We start from the raw sequence: 18,956 nt of genomic DNA on the forward strand, positions 1-18,956 counted from the left end.
CGTATTTAGAAGGCCGTAAACAGGTTTTCTATGCTCTAACTGCGAAAATATTCGATTTATAAATAAAGAATCCTACTTCGCGGAAATTCATTTATCGCGGTAGAGTCTGGAACCATGATAAATGAGGGTTTACTGTATATATATATATATATATATATATATATATATATATATATATATAATTAATACAGTAATAAAAGACAGACAATGATCAAGGTTTGGGGTTTTTAGCCCCATATACGGTAACGAAAAACTTGGGTCCAATTATATTTCCAAAATCATAAGACAAAAACAGATGATTAGACAGACAATTTAACGTTGCGGACCGGAAATTAGAAGTGAGGAATGCTGGGAAGGTGTGGTGGTGTATGGGTGTTGTACGTCATCATTGGAAACCAGAGGAAAGAAACCCGGAAGTGTTGCTCTTTTTGGCTGTCCGGGCAGGGCTATGGCAGCAGCACTTCATCCTTTCTGCGGGGAAAGAGAGAGAGAGGTTAGTATGCTGCCATTGTCCCCTGGCACAAGTTGTCGCGGTGTGCGTCGGGTCCTTAAGCTGCTCCCCATGCGCTCGTGCGTGACATGACCCCCTTCAGCCCAGACCCATCAGATCGGGCGGCCCGAACCGAGAGGTCGTGAACCCGGGAGAGAGCATCAGCGTTGGCTTGAAGGTTACCTCGGCAATAAGTGACGGTAAACTTGTAGGGCTGCAAGTCCAAAAACCACCTAGTGACCCGAGGGTTCAAGTCCCGGTGCAGAGCCATCCACTGGAGAGCTGCATGGTCCGTCACCAGGGTGAACTCTCGACCCAATAGGTAGTACCGCAGGTACGTTACCGCCCACTTGATGGCCAGGGCTTCCCGTTCCACCGCTGCATATCTTGTCTCCCGGTCCAATAGTTTCCGGCTAAGGTATATGATGGGTCGATGTTCTGGCTCAGTACGGCACCTAGACCTGTGTCCGAAGCATCGGTCTGGACGAAAAAAGGAAGAGAAAAGTCAGGTGTTCTCAAAACAAGTGCCGATATGAGGACCATCTTTAGGTCACTGAATGCATGTTCCGTCTCGCTATTCCACACCACATGAAAAGGGGCCCGGTTCTTTGTTCAATCTGTCAAGGGTGCTGCCCTCTCAGAAAACGAGGTACAAACCGGTGATAATAACTCGCTAGTCCTAAGAAAGCTTGCACTTGCTTCTTGACCATCGGACGGGGACATTGAGGATGTCTTTAATTTTAGAACACTTTGGTCTCACCAGTCTCCCACCCACCAGGTAGCCCAAATATTTGGCTTTGTTCAAGCCGAAAAAACATTTCTGAGGGTTGATACGGAGCCCGGCTCTCGCTAGTGTCAGGAGAACGGCGTATACCTGCAACACATGTTCCTCCCAGGTGCCGGAAAAAATGATGACATCATCGAGGTAGGCGGCACAATAGGACTGGTGGGGCTGTAGCACTCTGTCTACCAGATGCTGGAAGGTTGCTGGTGCCCCGTGCAGCCCAAATGGAAGGACCTTGTATTGCCAGTGTCCACTAGGGGTGCTGAAAGCTGTTGTTTCTCTTGCGGATGCCATTAAGGGAATCTGCCAGTATCCTTTGGTCATGTCAAGAGTAGTCAGATAATGGGCCATCCCCAGCTTCTCGAGAAGCTCATCTACTTGGGGCATAGGGTAGACATCAAACTTGGAGACCTGGTTAACACATCTGAAGTCATTACAGAATCTCCAGGAGCCATCCAGCTTAGATATGAGGATGATCGGACTGGACCGGGGCTATGGCTTTCCTCGATAATGTCCATGTCCAACATTCTTGGTACCTCTAGCTCCACCTCGACACGTTTTGCCTCCGGGAAGCGATAGGGTCGTTCCCTGACTACCACCCCGGGTCTGTCATGATGTCGTGCTGAATCAGTGAGGTCCATCCTGATGCTTCACTGACCGATTCAGGGACAGACCGGATTGCTCCCTCGGGCTCCTGTCGCTGGTGGGGATTCAAATTGGGACTGAGGTTAAGGTGGGTTTTTTCTGAGAAAAGGGAGAGGGACGGCCCGGGGAGATTTCGCTCCTCCCAATCTCTCCAGGGCTTCAAGAGGTTAACATGGTATACCCTCTCGCTCGGTCGATGGTTTGGCTGGAGCATCAAGTAGTCTACAAGCCCTTTCCTATCTTTAACCTCATAAGGGCCCTGCCAATGGGCCAACAGCTTGGAATGAGAAGTGGGCAAAAGCACCATTACGCGGTCTCCCGGCTGAAATTCGCGTAGGGAGGAATTTCTATTATAGTTCCGGGCCTGTGCTGCTTGAGCCTTAGACATGTGTTCTTTTAAGAGGGGCCAAATTCTCTCTAACCTATCACGTAATTGCACGATGTGTTCTAGGATATTGGTGGAGGGAAGTGCCTCCCCTTCCCAACCTTCTTTTAATACATCCAAAATGCCCCGGGGCTGGCGTCCATACAGGAGTTCAAAGGGGGAAAACCCAGTGGAGGCCTGTGGCACCTCCCAATATGCGAAACGTACCAGGGGTAAAAGTTGATCCCAGCTCCTACCGTCCACGTTGACTACCTTGCGGAGCATCTGTTTCAGGGTCTGATTAAAACGTTCCACCAACCCATCTGTCTGGGGGTGGTATACTGACGTCCCGAGATGCTCAATGCGGTGTAACTTGGCAACCTCCCTGAACGTACCCGAAGTAAAGGGCGTACCTTGGTCCATAAGGACTTCTTTAGGTATGCCTACTCGGGGGAAAAAAGGGCCACTAGTTCCCCTGCGATGTTTTTTGAATTGGCAGCTCGCAGGGGAACCACTTTGCGATATCGAGTTGCATAATCGACCATCACCAGTATATATTTGTGGCCTAACGTCGAATGTTCCAGGGGTCCTACTAGATCGACACCAACCCTTTCAAATAGCACATCTATGAGGGGAATCGGGACGAGAGGAGCGCGGTCCCTCCTGGGAATCTGGTGTAGCTGACAGACCGGACAGGACTGACAGAAACGCCGGACCTCCTTATTGATCCCGGGCCAGTAAAACTGGAGCTTTACTCTCTCCAGCATTTTTTCGGCCCCGAGGTGGGCGCCTAAGAGGTGGGCATGTGCTAGTTCACACACTTGCCGCCGGTAGGTCCGTGGGACTAACAACAACTTCCGCAGCTCACCTTTGTGTTCCACAACTTGATAAAGCAATTCGTTATCCAATACAAAGTAGGGTCCCGGTGGCGTGGAATCAGCTAACGATATGTTGTGCGCGGACATGATCGTATTCCGGGCAAACTTCAGGGAGTCATCGTTCCACTGTTCTCTCTTAACACTAGAATTACCAGAGCCTACGAAAAAACTCGTAAATCCGTCCCACCTTAAATCGCGTCTTAAATCCGTTTGCACCTCTCCGCCAGAGTCCTTTGTCATCAAAATGTGCTGATAAACAAAAGCTACTAGCAGCCAGCTATTCCATCCCCCCACCGACTTAGAACGAACTTCTCCTAGCTCATGCCTTGCCTTGATTTGATTATCTGGGATTGAAGTGGAGTTTTAGAGTGGAAATAATATAGCGTTATTTGGAATACACACATTTCATGTGTGTTCCGTTTCTATAGTAGTCTGTGCAAACACATTTTTAAAACAGAAACGTTTTTCATATTCTAATAGTAAATGACAAAATGTAGGCATAAACTATATAACGTATGAAGCCTGAAGTCCATATATCAAAGAAACACTTTCACAAAAGGTACAAATAAGAGAACACGGGCGCTTTTATTCAAAAATATAACTGCACAAAAAAAAAGCCGCGTTAGCATGCCACATTGACATTCTTACTACAACCGCCGCGGTGGCGTAATGGTATCAGCTCCTGACTGGGAATCAGAGGGTGGCGAGTTCGATCCTGCACGGCTCCACTTCGAGAAGTGAACTGCTCTTATTCTTACAATTTTAGAATAACAACATAAATTTGATTTCAGTCTGTAACAGCCGGTGTAACTTATGATACTGGTAAAGGTTAGCTTTTTTTTTTTTTTTTTTTAATTCACTTTTCATTCTCACAGTCGCATTCAGAATCAATCCATACAACCCCATCTGACACAGCTGTTTTCACATAAATAAAAGTGTACTTTTATTCAAGACTATAACCGAAGAATAAAGAAAGCAAGTTACAGTTGGTGGTTGATACGACAGCTTGCGTGGTGCAATGCTAAGAACTGCTGATTTCAAGTGACGGTGAGATACGAAGAAGGCAGCTTCACCAGTGTTTGTGTGTCAGAACCCTTTTGGGGGGGGGGGGGGGCGGTAGTATGCATCGTGGTACACTGCAGACCTATAGCGCATCTTTATGTCAGATGGGGTTGTATGGATTGATTCTGAATGCGACTGCGAGAATGAAAAGTGAATTAAAAAAAAAAAAAAAAACCTAACCTTTACCAGTATCATAAGTTACACTGGCTGTTACAGACTGAAATGAAATTTATGTTGTTATTCTAAAATTGTAAGAATAAGAGCAGTTCACTTCTCGAAGTGGAGCCATGCAGGATTGAACTCGCCACCCTCTGATTCCCAGTCAGGAGCTGATACCATTACACCACCGCGGCAGTTGTAGTAAGAATGTCAATGTGGCATGCTAACGCTGCTTTTTTTTTTTTTTTGTGCAGTTATATTTTTGAATAAAAGCGCATGTGTTCTCTTATTTGTACCTTTTGTGAAAGTGTTTCTTTGATATATGGACTTCAAGCTTCATACGTTATATAGTTTATGCCTACATTTTGTCATTTACTATTAGAATATGAAAAACGTTTCTGTTTTAAAAATGTGTTTGCACAGACTACTATAAAAACGGAACACACATGAAATGCGTGTATTCCAAATAACACTATATTATTTCCACTCTAAAACTCCACTTCAATCCCAGATAATCAAATCAAGGCAAGGCATGAGCTAGGAGAAATTCGTTCTAAGTCGGTGGGGGGATGGAATAGCTGGCTGCTAGTAGCTTTTGTTTATCAGCACATTTAGATGACAAAGGACTCTGGCAGAGAGGTGCAAACAGATTTAAGACGCGATTTAAGGTGGGACGGATTTACGAGTTTTTTCGTAGGCTCTGGTAATTCTAGTGTTAAAGGACGCTGGTGTGGACCGAAACTGATACTCCACGCTTGCGAGTGGATCGGGGTGAACCTCGTCTCGACCCGGAACTTCTTCCGATTGTACTTCTGGGCTGAAGTTCGTGGCTGAAAACGGTCCCCCCAGATCATTCACGTCATCACTAGTTGCCGGAGAGCATGGCGTGGGAGCAGCTGGGAGGGATCCTTCCCCTTCCATAATCTGACCCAATTGGTCAGCTTCAGAGTGGTAACAGTTTTACCGCAGTTACTTTCTGACCAGTCTTGTCCTAGTATACCCGGGAAGGGGGTTTCGGGCAACACTGCAACAAACATCTCTCTAGGTTCCCCTTCCCAGGTTATGAAGCACTTTGCGGACCTGTACGTCCTGGTCTCCCCATGTATACAAGTGACCTTCGAGTTTGGAGCTCTCCACTGTCACGGTAAAACATAACGGCAAGCAACAATGGTAATGTTACTCCTGGAATCGAATAACGCCACCACCAAGTGCCCATTTATTAATACCACTCCCGTATTGTTGACGGCCAGAGGATTAGACAGAGCACAATACCTCTCACCCTTGGTCCAGCTGCAATCCATGGGTTCTTGGTTGAGAGGACAGGAGCTGACGATATGCCCCACCTCGCCACACTTGAAACAGCGCTGCGTGGTGGGCAGCCTGTCCCTTGGTTTAACCCTAGCCTCCGGAGTGCGGCGGATGGGTTCTGAGGTGGCCACATGTCCCTGTCAGACCCCGCGAGCCGGCTTCTCAGACTCCCCGAGTCGGGACACCGCCAGTTGTTGCTCGAGCACCTCCAAAAGGCCGTTCATATCCTGTCTCCTGACCTGCTGGGTGAGGTAGTCTGGCATGGCGTATATAAACGCCTCGCAGACGACCTGCTCGACCACCTGTCGAGCCTGATTGACGTCTGGCCGTAGCCAGTGTCCGATCTTGCCCCAGAACTCAAAGGCCTGGGCCCGAGTCGGGCCGCTAGGGTTGAATCTCCAGTGTGTCATTCTCTCGCCTGCTGGCCGGAGGTTACGCTATAGCGCTTGTAGATTTCGGCCTTAAGGAGGTCATATTGGGCGGCTTCCTCCTCGGGAAGATCATGATAGGCCCACTGCGCCGGGCCTTTTAAGTACGGGGCCAAAATGGAGGCCCACTCCGCCCGCTCCCACTGATTATGGGTGGCCATCCTCCCGAATATCAAGAGGTACGACTCAATGTCATCCACCTCCGAAAGTGAAATGATAGGAGGAGGGGGTGGTCAGATGGACTCCGGCTTTACCGTCTCTGCCGCTGCTAGTCGTCTCCTCGCGTCCGCGAGCTCCGCCTTCGTGGCCGCCTGGTCCACCTTGAGCGCCTGGAGCTCGTTAGCCAAAGTGGTTAGGACACTGTTCAAATTTTGCTCTTCTGTCTTCTTGTCGGGGGTTCGCAATCCTGCCAACTACGCCACTGTAATAAAAGACAGACAATGATCAAGTTTGGGGTTTTTAGCCCCATATACTGTAACAAAAAACTTGGGTCCAATAATATTTCCAAAATCATAAGACAAAAACAGAGTTATTTAAGGTGGAGGACCAGAAATTAGAAGTGAGGAATGCTGGGAAGGCGTGGTGGTGTATGGGTGTTGTACATCATCACTGGGGACCAGAGGAAAGAAAGGAACCCAGAAGTGTTGCTCTTTGGGCTGTCCAGGCAGGGCTATGGTGGCGGCGCTTCGTCCTTTCTGCGGGGAAAGAGAGAGAGAGGTTAATACACTGCCTTTGTCCCCTGGCACAACTTGCTGCGGTGTGCGTTGGGTCCTTAAGCTGCTCCCCATGCATTCATGCATGACAATATATATTGTGGGATATGGCCGGCCGTTCATCCCAGCCAATACCCCCAGGCCGCCAGGTGGAGCCATTCTTGCAACATAGAGGTGCCCTGAGTTCCAGCAGGGCATCATGGACAGTGGAGTTTTACATCACAGCCCTGCTGAATACCATGGGGGCCTCCAGGGGAAGCTGCAGGAAGGAGCAATGACTTCTATTTCCCCTATAACCCGGAAGTACGTCTTAGTCACAGCGACAGAGGAAATGACGTACTTCCGGGATGAAAAAGAAGAGTTTTGATCTGACTCGGAAGTGCTAGGAAGTCACATGGACTGAGGATTCAGAAGCACTTACGGGTCAAGGACAGTAAAGGACTTTGGGAAATCCCAGATGGACGAGCTGAGTCGGGAGGAAGGGTGGCAATGCGTCTGGGAGTGGAGGATTATTGATTATTGTTATTGTGTATTGTTTATTTATGAGTATAGTGGAGGGTGCTTGGTGCACTGTATTATTATCCATCCATCCATTTTCCAACCCGCTGAATCCGAACACAGGGTCACGGGGTTCTGCTGGAGCCAATCCCAGCCAACACAGGGCACAAGGCAGGAACCAATCCCGGGCAGGGTGCCAACCCACCGCAGGACACACACAAACACACACACACACACACACCAAGCACACATTAGGGCCAATTTAGAATCGCCAGTCCACCTAACCTGCATGTCTTTGGACTGTGGGAGGAAACCAGAGCGCCCGGAGGAAACCCACGCAGACACAGGGAGAACATGCAAACTCCACGCAGGGAAGACCCGGGAAGCGAACCCAGGTCTCCTAACTGCGAGGCAGCAGCTCTACCACTGCGCCACCGTGCCACCCCTGTATTATTATAATAAAGTCAATTATTGGACTTTTATCTGGTGTCTGGCGTCTGATCCAAGGGTTCAAGGGAGCGATAGCACCCCCTATCTGTCACAATATATATATAATATATATATATCCCCTCCTCAAACCTCCACCTTATCGTGGTGGAGGGCTTTCTGTGTCCCAATGATCCTAGGAGCTCTGTTGTCCGGGGCTTTATGCCCCTGGTAGGGTCACCCAAGGCAAAGTGGTCCTAGGTGAGGGATGAGACAAAGAGCGGTTCAGTAAACCTCCTATGAAGAACAAAAAATTTGGACGGCGTTTTCCCTCGCCTGGACGCGGGTCACCGGGGCCCCCCTCTGGAGCCAGGCCTGTAGGTGGGGCTCAATGGTGAGCATCTGGATGCCGGGCCTGCACCCATGGGGCTCGGCCGGGCACAGCCTGAAGAGGCAACGTGGGTCCCCCTTCCCATGTTGTAGGACTGTCTTGGTTGACACGCCTCTGCAACATCGTATGGACATCAGGGACAGTGCCTCTGGATTGGCAGACCGGGGTGGTGGTCCCCCTCTTTAAGAAGGGGGACTGGAGGGTGTGTTCCAACTACAGAGGGATCACACTCCTCAGCCTCCCTGGAAAAGTCTATTCAGGGTTCCTGGAGAGGAGGGTCAGTCAGATAGTCGAACCTCGGATTCAGGAGGAACAGTGTGTTTTTTGTCCTGGTCGCGGACCAGTGGACCAGCTCTACACCCTTGGCAGGGTCCTGGAGGGTACATGGGAGTTTGCCCAACCAGTCTACATGTGTTTTGTGGACTTGGAAAAGGTGTTCCACCGTGTCCCTTGGGGAATCCTGTGGGGGGGGGTGCTCCGAGAGTATGGGGTACCAAACCCCCTGATAAGGGCTGTTCAGTCCCTGTACAACCGGTGTCAGAGCTTGGTCCGCATTGCCGGCAGTAAGTCGAATCCGTTTCCAGTGAGAGTTGGACTCCGCCAGGGCTACCCTTTGTCACTGATTCTGCTCATAACTTTTATGGACAGAATTTCTAGGCGGTCCGGTTTGGTGGGCTCAGGATTGGGTCACTGCTTTTTGCAGATGATGTTGTCCTGTTTGCTTCATCAGGTTGTGATCTTCAGCTCTCTTTGGATTGGTTCGCAGCCGAGCGTGAAGCGGCTGGGATGGGAATCAGCACCTCCAAATCCAAGACCATGGTCCTCAGCCGGAAAAGGGTGGAGTGCCTTCTCAGGGTTCGGAGCGAGATCCTGCCCCAAGTGGAGGAGTTCAAGTATCTCGCGGTCTTGTTCACGAGTGAGGGAAGAATGGAGCGGGAGATCAACAGGCGGATCGGTGCGGCATCCATAGTGATGCGGGCTCTGCATCTGTCTGCCGTGGTGAAAAAGGAGCAGAACCGTAAGGCAAAGCTCTCAATTTACCAGTCGATCTATGTTCCTACCCTCACCTATGGTCATGAGCTATGGGTAGTGACTGAAAGAACGAGATTGCGAATACAAGCGGCTGAAATGAGTTTCCTCTGTAGGGGTCTGGGCTTTCCCTTAAAGATAGGATGAGAAGCTCAGTCATCCGGGAGGGGCTCTCGGCTGGCCTGCGAACGCCTCGGGATTCCCCCGGAAGAGCTAGAAGAAGTGGCCAGGGAGAGGGAAATCTGGGCATCTCTGCCCAAGCTGCTGCCCCCGCGACCTTGGATAAGTGGAAGAGGATGGATGGATGGATAGATATATATAGATAGATAAATCGATTGGACTCAAAACAGCAGTTATAAATCTGTCCACAAGAGGGCACATAAAGCTTGGTTTAAAGCTAGAATTGTCCTGTGCCATTGAATCACTGCAGTTTATGGCGTATCAAATTGCCATGTTATCTGTAAATGAGATTAAAAAACTTTCACTATCTTTAAATCATTTAAAGATATCTCAAAATGATTATTTGGCTTGCCATAGTGAGTGGAGTTTCAGTTCTCTTTCTGTCTCTGATAAATAGAGTGGCGATTTTCGACTAGTGCAGTTTCAGTTTTTGACTACTTACCTTTGATTTCCAAATTTAGAAAAGTAGATAAGCGGAAGAGGATGGATGGATGGAGAATGAAGAGAATTCAATGTTACTAAAAATCAATTTACCAATTGTTTTTCTTTATTGTTTTATACAGGGTGACTAACAAATAATAACACAAAGGAAAAACAAACTGAGGTCAGTGTTTCCATATCAATTTTATTTTACTTAATTTAAATCATGAAAAGCTGTACTTTATCAATAAATAAATACATTGTCCGAAAAAGCATCAAAATACCATCTTGTGATTAAATGTTTATGGCCTTCTCCAAGACTCATACAAAAGGAAGCTTGGCTGCTTGTTGTAATCTTTTCTGGTATATTAAAGGTATTTTAAATGTAATTATTTAATTTATGTCCATCTCAGCCTTAATTAAATAACACAGCTTTTATGCTGTTCATGGTGATCTGAGAGGGGTCACCGAGCTAAATATTGTATACTGAATTGAGAACATCTCTAGAAGTTCAAAAATAGTACAACCAAGTTGAAAGTTCACTCAAAAAGTTGATAGGGATCCACATTAATGGGCAGTTTTTAAACAAACCGCCCAATCAGATTTCAGAGTTAGTTAGTATTTAGCCAACCAAATGAGGTTGATTGGCGCAATGATGTCCTTGTTTTTAAAATTTTATACGTTTACAGTCATTTGTAATATTAGGCATTGCTGCTTTTACATGAAAAAGTAAGTAATAAAGTACACGCTTACTCCATAATTGACTAAGAACATTTCACTTAAATGTAACATAAATAATCTGATACTTTATTGCAATCATTATGAATCTGTCAGTTCCTTGCTTTTTAAGTTGGATATCTTGAAGGTTCTTTAGAAAGAAAATTAAATAGGTGTCTTTTATGATTTTTTTTTTTTGGCCTTGATTTTACTTCATGGGTCACATTCTCAGACAGAAAATGAAAATGGACAGATGCCTTCCTGAAAGTTAGAGATTAGATCCCTGAGTATCCATAGTAAATTTAAGAATGAAAGGACACAGACTAGTCCATGTTTTATAAGGATGATGCCTGTAAGATTATAAATATGTATTTATTCAGGAATTAGGCCATGGTGATGACGTGGTTAGCGCTGTGGCCTCACAACTCCTAGGTCTAAGCTCAATTCCTTACCCTGGTGCTGTCTGACTGGAGTTTCCCAGTGTCAGCCATGTTTATGTGACTTCTTTGGGCATTCTGGTTTCTTCCACTTCTCAAAGACTTGGAGATGAAGTGAACTGGCAATTCTAAACTGGTTCTGCATGGGTCAGTTAAGGTGTGACCCCTGCTGGACCGACTCCCTGTTTAAAGTTTGGTTCCATGCAGTTTTGCTTATATAGACACCAAAATTCCATAACCTTTGTGGTAAACAGTGGGTACAGAAAATAGATATTATGGATTCCACAGGACACTGCTTGTTCTACTTGAGAAATGGGAATTGATATAAGACTAATGTGAGAAAATATAAAACCAAAATAACTATTATTTGAATATATCACAGATCAATAATGTGTCATGTGGATACTGTTTACTTGGAAAAATAGAGGTATGCTATACTAAAACAGCACTGTTGGTTTGTGGATTTTCTTTACTGAGAGTGCCTGGAGACCAGGCTCCTTGGATTTGTCACTGGAAAGCCTTGTGTGTTCATGCATTACAACTTTAACAGTGAAAAGCATCCAAAGTGAAATGTGAAGTATCCAGCCTCAAGTTCTGTGATCACCAGCTTGAAGGTCCTCGTAGAGATGTCCTGTGATTTTATCCAGCCACCCTTTCATTACTGAACCCGTTTAAACCATTCATAATTGTCAAGGCCAAATCATATCCAAGCTGCATTGGAGACAATTCAGGAAACAAATAAGGATGGGATGTCAGTCCATCACGGCCCCTGGTTTTATTGCCCCTAGAACAGACCAAAGAATGAAATAAACCTTTGTAATTTTATTTACAGGGTACTGTTTGCAATTTCATAATGAAATATTCTCAAATCCACTTAATCTAATGTGGGCTTGTAGATGAAGCCTGTTCCGGCAACACTGGAAGCAAAAGAGTCCTGAACAGTGTATCAGTCTGTCCCAAAGCCTACCCATGCATATACATTCACACCTACATCAGACCAATCTGGAGCCATCCTACCATATATATTTGGGAATATACAAGAAAAACTTGGAGTACCTGGAGCAAAAGCCATGCAAACACAGGAAAAATATGCAAAACCTACACTTATAGCAACAAAGCATGAAGTTCAAATCCAGGACATTGGATCTATGAGGTAACCCAATGCATACAAACCACACATTTATTGTAATAGTCAAGGCAATGGACCATCTTATGGTACAAATTATATTTTGAACTGGCGGTATCTTTTGTTTAGTAAGAGATGTTTTACTACCTTCAGGGTGTGGTATTACTTTACTGATCTTTGGACAAGCTCGATAACATGGTTTAAACAGGTTCCCCCCCCATACTGTACATTTCATATGCAAACACTGTTTGCTGTCATTCTTTGAGTATCAATGATTTGAGCTCCATAGTCACACATATGATACAGAATAGGTATTAGCCATCTGGGAACAGTTGCAGTTTTATTCCAAACACTTATACTTAGCAAAATTACATGAGGAAAAAATGGAGAAATATATCAATTTTAGACTGCCTTTAAGTGTCAGAAACTGTGATATTTAGCTGTGCAATTACAGCAGAGACAATAACTGTGCTGTAATGTCAGCTAGTTTGATTAGCCACTGAACAACAGAACAGAATAATACGAAAGAAAAATTATCTGGTTACTACGGTGGGCTGGCACCCTGCCCGGGGTTTGTTTCCTGCCTTGCGCCCTGTGTTGGCTGGGATTGGCTCCAGCAGACTCCCGTGACCCTGTAGTTAGGATATAGCGGGTTGGATAATGGATGGATGGATGATCTGGTTATAAATGTCAAATAAAGCCTGAATCCCATTCACTTCCCTCATAAGCTAAGGGCATTTTTTCAAAAGCAGGTAGGTTGCCTGCAATGCTGAGAATAATGTAACATTCTCATTATAAAATGTCACACTGAAGTCAAAGAGATGTAGGACTAGTATTGTCACACGTACAGAGACCAAGGGAGATTCATATAAAAACATGCAATGAACCAGTGACACTGGAGAGGGGGAGCTGAACCAGTGCCGTCTCAGTCTTACAACTGTTACATTCTTTTATTGCACAGAAACAGTAACCATACAAGTTTAAAAGATATAATGAACAGTTATATGTGTTTTGTTACCTGAAACTGGGCAAATGGTTTTACAGCAAATTGCAAAGTTTTTGAGGTCATGCAAGCCAACCTGTATGCAGAATGAATAAAACAAATAAGGCAAAACTGTTTTAGTACAGCAAATTAACATTTCTATTGATTTGTTTCATCTAAAGAGTGTTGAAGAAGCTTGATTGTACTTCCTTCAAGATCCAGAATGCCCACTTTTAGTATAATTGTTAAAACACTGCGCTAAAATATTGTTAGCATTAATGTTTATTGTTAAGGTCTGAGCTGGACACACATTTTCAGGAGCATTATCTCCTGCTAGGCTGATGTCCGTCAACATAATGGCTCCGCTTAAGTAGGGCCCTATTTAAGGAACACTCACACCATCATGCGGATAGCCCTATAGTGGTTAAGACTTTGGATTTCAAACCTTAAGAATGTGGGTTCAAATCCAGTTACTGACACTATGTGACCATGAGCAACTTGATTCTCCTGCCTGTGCTCCAGATGGAAAATCAAAATAACTGTAACCAATTGTATTTCAGATTTTTTAAGTTGCCTTCAATAAAGGTATCAGCCAAATAAAACAACCTGTGTGCCCCTTGGAGTACAGAGCATGCACACTTTTACTTTCCTAAACAGCACCCACTCAGTACCATCATAGTCTGGTGTCTGGGGTGTGGGCTTTCAGAAACAAAAATGGTGCCCCTTTGTGTACATACCAAGGACATTATTATCATACCTCTATGACGTGGGGAAGGGTGGGGGAGGGTCCCGCTTGGTGTCAGGAGCGCGTGCTTCTTAGCTTTCAAAAATGGCACCAGTCACAAGACAGTGCCCTAGCTGGCACTTATGTCACCAATGGATTGACTGGCACTGTTCCTCAGTAATGTCTCTGCATTAGCAGTAAATGTGGTACTGCCCCCAACATTCAACAGTTGCCGCTGTTGTTGTAAGTAGCAAACTCGCCTCAATAATCACATGTTAAATGTTTATAGCAAACTCAATAATAATAATCCATATTACTAACCGAGAATGGTAAACCGGAAGGCACGGACCCAGGTACACGGCGATGGACGCAGGAGACATAGTGCGCAGGTGCCTACAGCGCACGTCTCATAAACCGCAAGCGAAGTCTGATCCACCGCAAACGAAGGAGTCACGGCTCAAAAACGAAAGAGCTCAACTAACGAAGGAGTCACGGCTCAAAAACGAAATAGCTCAACTAACACCACACAGAAAAGAGGATTCTGCACTGCACCCCAGAGTCAAATGGAAGACACTACGGACTCCGCAAAGGTCCACAAAGATAGTACGAAAGGCGCAGGTGCCTACAACGCGCTTCTGAACTAAACGTCCACAATACACAGCATGGTCCGGGTAATAAGAATAAACGAACTCTCCGGATTAAACGTACGGCATCCTCACACGTCCAAACCATATAGCATATGTGAATCACATTACAGTGATGCATTATTAACAGTACAACCACAGAAAACGCTCCGTATTAACAGTAAGTGCAATTATCCATATTACTAACGGTAGACAACGGATAACTAATGGAGTCACGGTCACGGCTCCAAAACGATTCAGCTCAACTAACGGAGCTACAAACCACGGAAACAAAACTGTCTCGGCTCCAAAACCAAACAGCTCGACTAACGGAGCTACAAAAACGAGCCCGCATGGACAAATACAATGAACATAGACGCCTACAACGCGCGTCTGAAACTGCGGAAGCAAAGCAGGCACGGGTTCAAAACGAAAGACCACAACTGACGGAGATACAAAAACGAGCCCGCCTGGATAAAATCAATGAACGCAGGCGCCTACAGCGCGCGTCTGAAATGCCGCAAGCAAAGCAGGCACGGCTCCAAAAAGAAAAAGCTCGACTGACGGGGCTACAAAAACGAGCCCGCCTGGATAAAAAAAATGAACGCAGGCGCCTACAACGCGCTTCTCAAACAACGCAACCAAAGGAGTCACGGCTCCAAAACGAAACATCTCAACTAACGGACATACAGAAGCGAGCCCGCCTGAATACAATTAATGAACGCAGGCGCCTACAACGCGCCTCTCAAACAGCACAGTCAATAGATAAATGGCAAAGAAAGGAACGACAAACGGCTGCTAAACAATTCCGCCAATTAGCTGACAACGCATTCTGTAATGAGTCCACTATTAGTGAACATTCATTAGGATTAATGAATATCATTTGCTGTCATTGTCATTCACTTAACTTCCCTGAAGAAACAACTGGCAATACAACTAATGAGTTTACACGTTGTTGTCAAAAGGGTCAGGTTAGACTGCCTCCTTTAGATGAAAATGAACAGTAACAATGCACAAGAAATCCGTCTTGCAAAACTGTTGATTTTAGACGAATGTACAATGGCATCCAGTCATTTACTCAACACCATTGATAAACTCCTCCAAACGTTAATGAATAATACTATTCCATTTGGAGGAAAAGTACTGTTATTAGGAGGAGATTTTCGACAATGCTTAGCTATTGTTCCACATGCCATGCGTTCAGCTATTGTTCAGTCCAGTTTGAAATACGCAGACAATTGGCATTACTTTGAGACAATACATTTGGTACAAAACATGCGATGTCCAGATCCAGAATATACCAATTGGTTATTGCAACTAGGAGATGGAAACCTTACCAATACATATGAACTTCACCCAGATATTATTCAGATCCCTCAAGCCTTTATCTGCGACGACTTAGTGATGGAGGTGTTTGGAACAGCAATCTCATTAGACCAGATACCACTATTAACACAACGGGCTATATTATGTCCAAAGAATATTGACGTTGATCGCATAAATAACCAGGTCATTGCGTTACTTCCTGGAGAAAGCCGCCTCTTTCTAAGTACTGACAATGTTGATTCTGAGGACGAGAATGAGCATCTTAATTTCCCTTACAATATTTAAACACTATTAACCCAGCCGGGTTACCACAACACAATCTTAACCTTAAAATCGGGACAATAGTCATGCTATTAAGAAACCTTACTACTAAACAAGGTTTATGCAACGGTACACGTTTAGTCATCAACACCATGACAGACAATGTTATTGAAGCAAAAGTACTTACAGGATCACATTCTAACAATACTGTTTTGATTCCTAGAGTTGACCTTACAAGTTCTGACCTGGAATTACCTTTTACACTTAAACGACGCCAATTTCCCATTAAACCTGCATTTGCCATGACAATCAACAAATCCCAAGGACAAACCATGGACAGAGTTGGCATATACCTCTCTGAGCCTGTATTTGGACATGGACAACTTTATGTTGCCTTCTCAAGAGTTCGGCGTTCATCTGACATTAAAGTTAAAGTTATAGATACTCCATACCAAGGAAAACTAATTCAAGGACAACACACCATCTTTACTACAAATGTTGTGTATAAAGAAATATTCCAATAAATCTTTCTAATGTGCCATGCTATGGGTTCTTTACTTCCTTTGTTCATCATCTACACCTTTACACTCCAATATATCTCATACATACATCAATGTGTTTCGGGTTACCCAACACCAGGGGTTGGCGAGCGAAGTGACCAGGGGGCAGAGCCCCCTAGTAATAATAATAATACATTTTATTTATATAGCACTTTTTCCCTTAGATTGGAGTTTTGGAATTAGGAACACAATAATCTCTTGACAAGATATCAGGTAGAGAAAGTCTTGCCCAGGTACAGAACAGCTTACAAACTTTGCTAAGCTCCATAACCAGATGTTAAAAACAGTTGCAGTGGACTTTTAACACAAAAATGGAGTAAAAGCTGAGATAAATCAAATGACAATACTAATGTGATACGCCAACTAGCCAAGCACGGGGAAGCTTCAGCAAAACAAAGCATTTCAAGCAGGTGCTTTGAGGAATGACTACAAAGCCATCTATGGTGTAATCTTTGTTCCAGTGCTTGTCAAAATAATGTACAAAATATATATTCGTTTTTGGAAATAAATATACTTTCAAATAACAAATAACCGAATTGCAAGTAACTAATTCCCAAAACAACTGCATTAAGATACAGTACAAAAATTTAATGAATGAAGAAACATCTAAAAGACTTAGAATGGGAAAACAAAATCACTTTAAACTGTAAATAATAAATAATGTAAGGTTAAAATTAAAATTACATGCAGTTTAAAAACAAGCATACTGCAAAAAGATGCAATAGTTTAAGGTTAATTATAACTACAGTATAACAATACAAAGATTTTTCTATGGGTTGAAAATTAGAGTAAAAAGGATACTCTAAGATGGAAATTTCACCTCTAGATCAAAAGAAGCACAAAACCACCAGAAGACTTAATAAAATAACTGCAGTAGAAACTATGCAAACAAAGAAAAGTGTATTCTGTGTAGAAAACACTGTAGCTGTTACTATTGTACAAGTGCTTTTTATATACTTTTTATTAAAATAATAAAACAAAAAAATTAGTCAAGTTTAGTTTAGCATACACAATACTCATGTTAACTGCAAACTTACTAGCTTTCCTGGAATAAGGGTTCACTCCATCTTGGGTGGGAGGAGGAGGAGAATACTGGTTTATAGGTCCCGGAGGCGGCGGGCCAATCAGTTGCGAGGTAGAAATGTCCTGCTAAAAAGATATTCATAACTTGTCACTGTTCCTGAGTATTGCAAAAACATAACACTTCTGTCCTAAAGCTTATTTAAAATTACATTTTAAATGTAGAGCTAGCTATGCATCTCAGTTGGTAGAGTCTGAAATGCGTTCTGTGACATATTATTTCCTTAGGTAGCGAGAGCAGTGCCATCCTCTCCTTAACACATAGTTAACACATCTTTAAGTTAAGCAGAAAAGGGCTAAGTTAAAACATCATCTCTGAATCACTGTTAACACTTAAAGGTTAGCACACCGTGTACTTTGGCAGAGAAAAGCCATATTCAGTGAGCTATATTCAACAATTTGTTAATTTCTAATAACTTTTTGGCATTTTCTTGGCATCATATAATATGACTCCTCATATGCTTGTTCCACCTGCCTTATTTTCTGCCATTGTGTCTCCTGACACCTCTTTATGAGCTGCTTCAGTTTTTTGTTTGCCCGCAGATCTAAACCAGCCAAACCAGCCACGCCTGGGCTCCTGAAAAGTGACACAAGACTCTCTTACCGGAGTAAGCACTTGATGTTGGGAAAAGAAAGTACAAGACTTTGATTAACAAATGGAAGCTTCAGGTCAATGTTTAACACCTTATTGGCCTGCAAATCCATTTTGCCAGTTACTTTGTTCGTCAAAGGTCTGAAAGATGCATCAGGATCATTTTCTTCTTTTGTAATAATTTGTGTCTTTCCTTCCAGAACATCCTAAAAAAATTGAAGGCAGTAGTTTTACTAAGTGAATAAAATTACACATTATCAACATAGTACTGACCACTATGGTAGCCATTCGTGGCCACTTCTTCTTTGCTTGTAATATGTTAATGTAACTTTCTATTCACAGATTGCAAAATCAAACATTAGACTGTACTCAAAGAATCAGAAATAGTCTTCCGCAATTATCATTTTATATATCAGAGGCGCTCTCTTTCTCTCTCTCTCACATTCCTCCTGCTGGTTTAACAGCTATTTTTTAAGTTCACCCAGACTGATCGGTTACCCTCCTCAAAAGGACAGATTAGAAATTTTTACAAGTGGACGCCTTCCTGACGCCTGCTTCCTTTAGTTGCCTTTTACAACACACAAGAGGGATGGTGACCTTTTTCTGGCCCTAGGGCACAGGGGTATTAAATATCAGAGCTAGGACAATGGTAAATGTGCTAAAGCAACATTGTAAGTTGCTGTCTTTGAGATTTTATGTTATCCTCCCGATTCAGGGTTTCCTCCATTATATTAAAAATCAAATCAAAAGCAT

At 44.1% G+C, this 18,956-nt stretch overlaps 1 protein-coding gene across 6 annotated transcripts in view; it reads right to left on the bottom strand.

The window, feature by feature from the left end:
• Positions 1–9,960: 9,960 nt before the first annotated feature.
• The window catches only part of sec16b (SEC16 homolog B, endoplasmic reticulum export factor), a 56,927-nt gene continuing 47,931 nt past the window's right edge, over positions 9,961–18,956 (bottom strand). For 3 of the 6 annotated variants that reach the window (XM_028811504.2, XM_028811503.2, XM_051932772.1), the window contains 4 exons: positions 18,296–18,409; positions 18,087–18,188; positions 17,569–17,680; positions 9,961–11,713 (listed from right to left, as the gene is read on the bottom strand). In XM_028811504.2, coding sequence (XP_028667337.2) covers positions 11,682–11,713; positions 17,569–17,680; positions 18,087–18,188; positions 18,296–18,409 — 360 coding nt within the window. In that variant the 3' untranslated portion in view covers positions 9,961–11,681. Of the gene's footprint in view, positions 11,714–13,073; positions 13,135–17,568; positions 17,681–18,086; positions 18,189–18,295; positions 18,410–18,956 lie in introns of all 6 variants that reach the window. The other 3 variants (XM_028811508.2, XM_028811507.2, XM_028811506.2) reach the window with 3 other exon arrangements.

This window comes from Erpetoichthys calabaricus, chromosome 10 (assembly GCF_900747795.2).
Source record: "Erpetoichthys calabaricus chromosome 10, fErpCal1.3, whole genome shotgun sequence".
Taxonomy (NCBI): domain Eukaryota; kingdom Metazoa; phylum Chordata; class Cladistia; order Polypteriformes; family Polypteridae; genus Erpetoichthys; species Erpetoichthys calabaricus.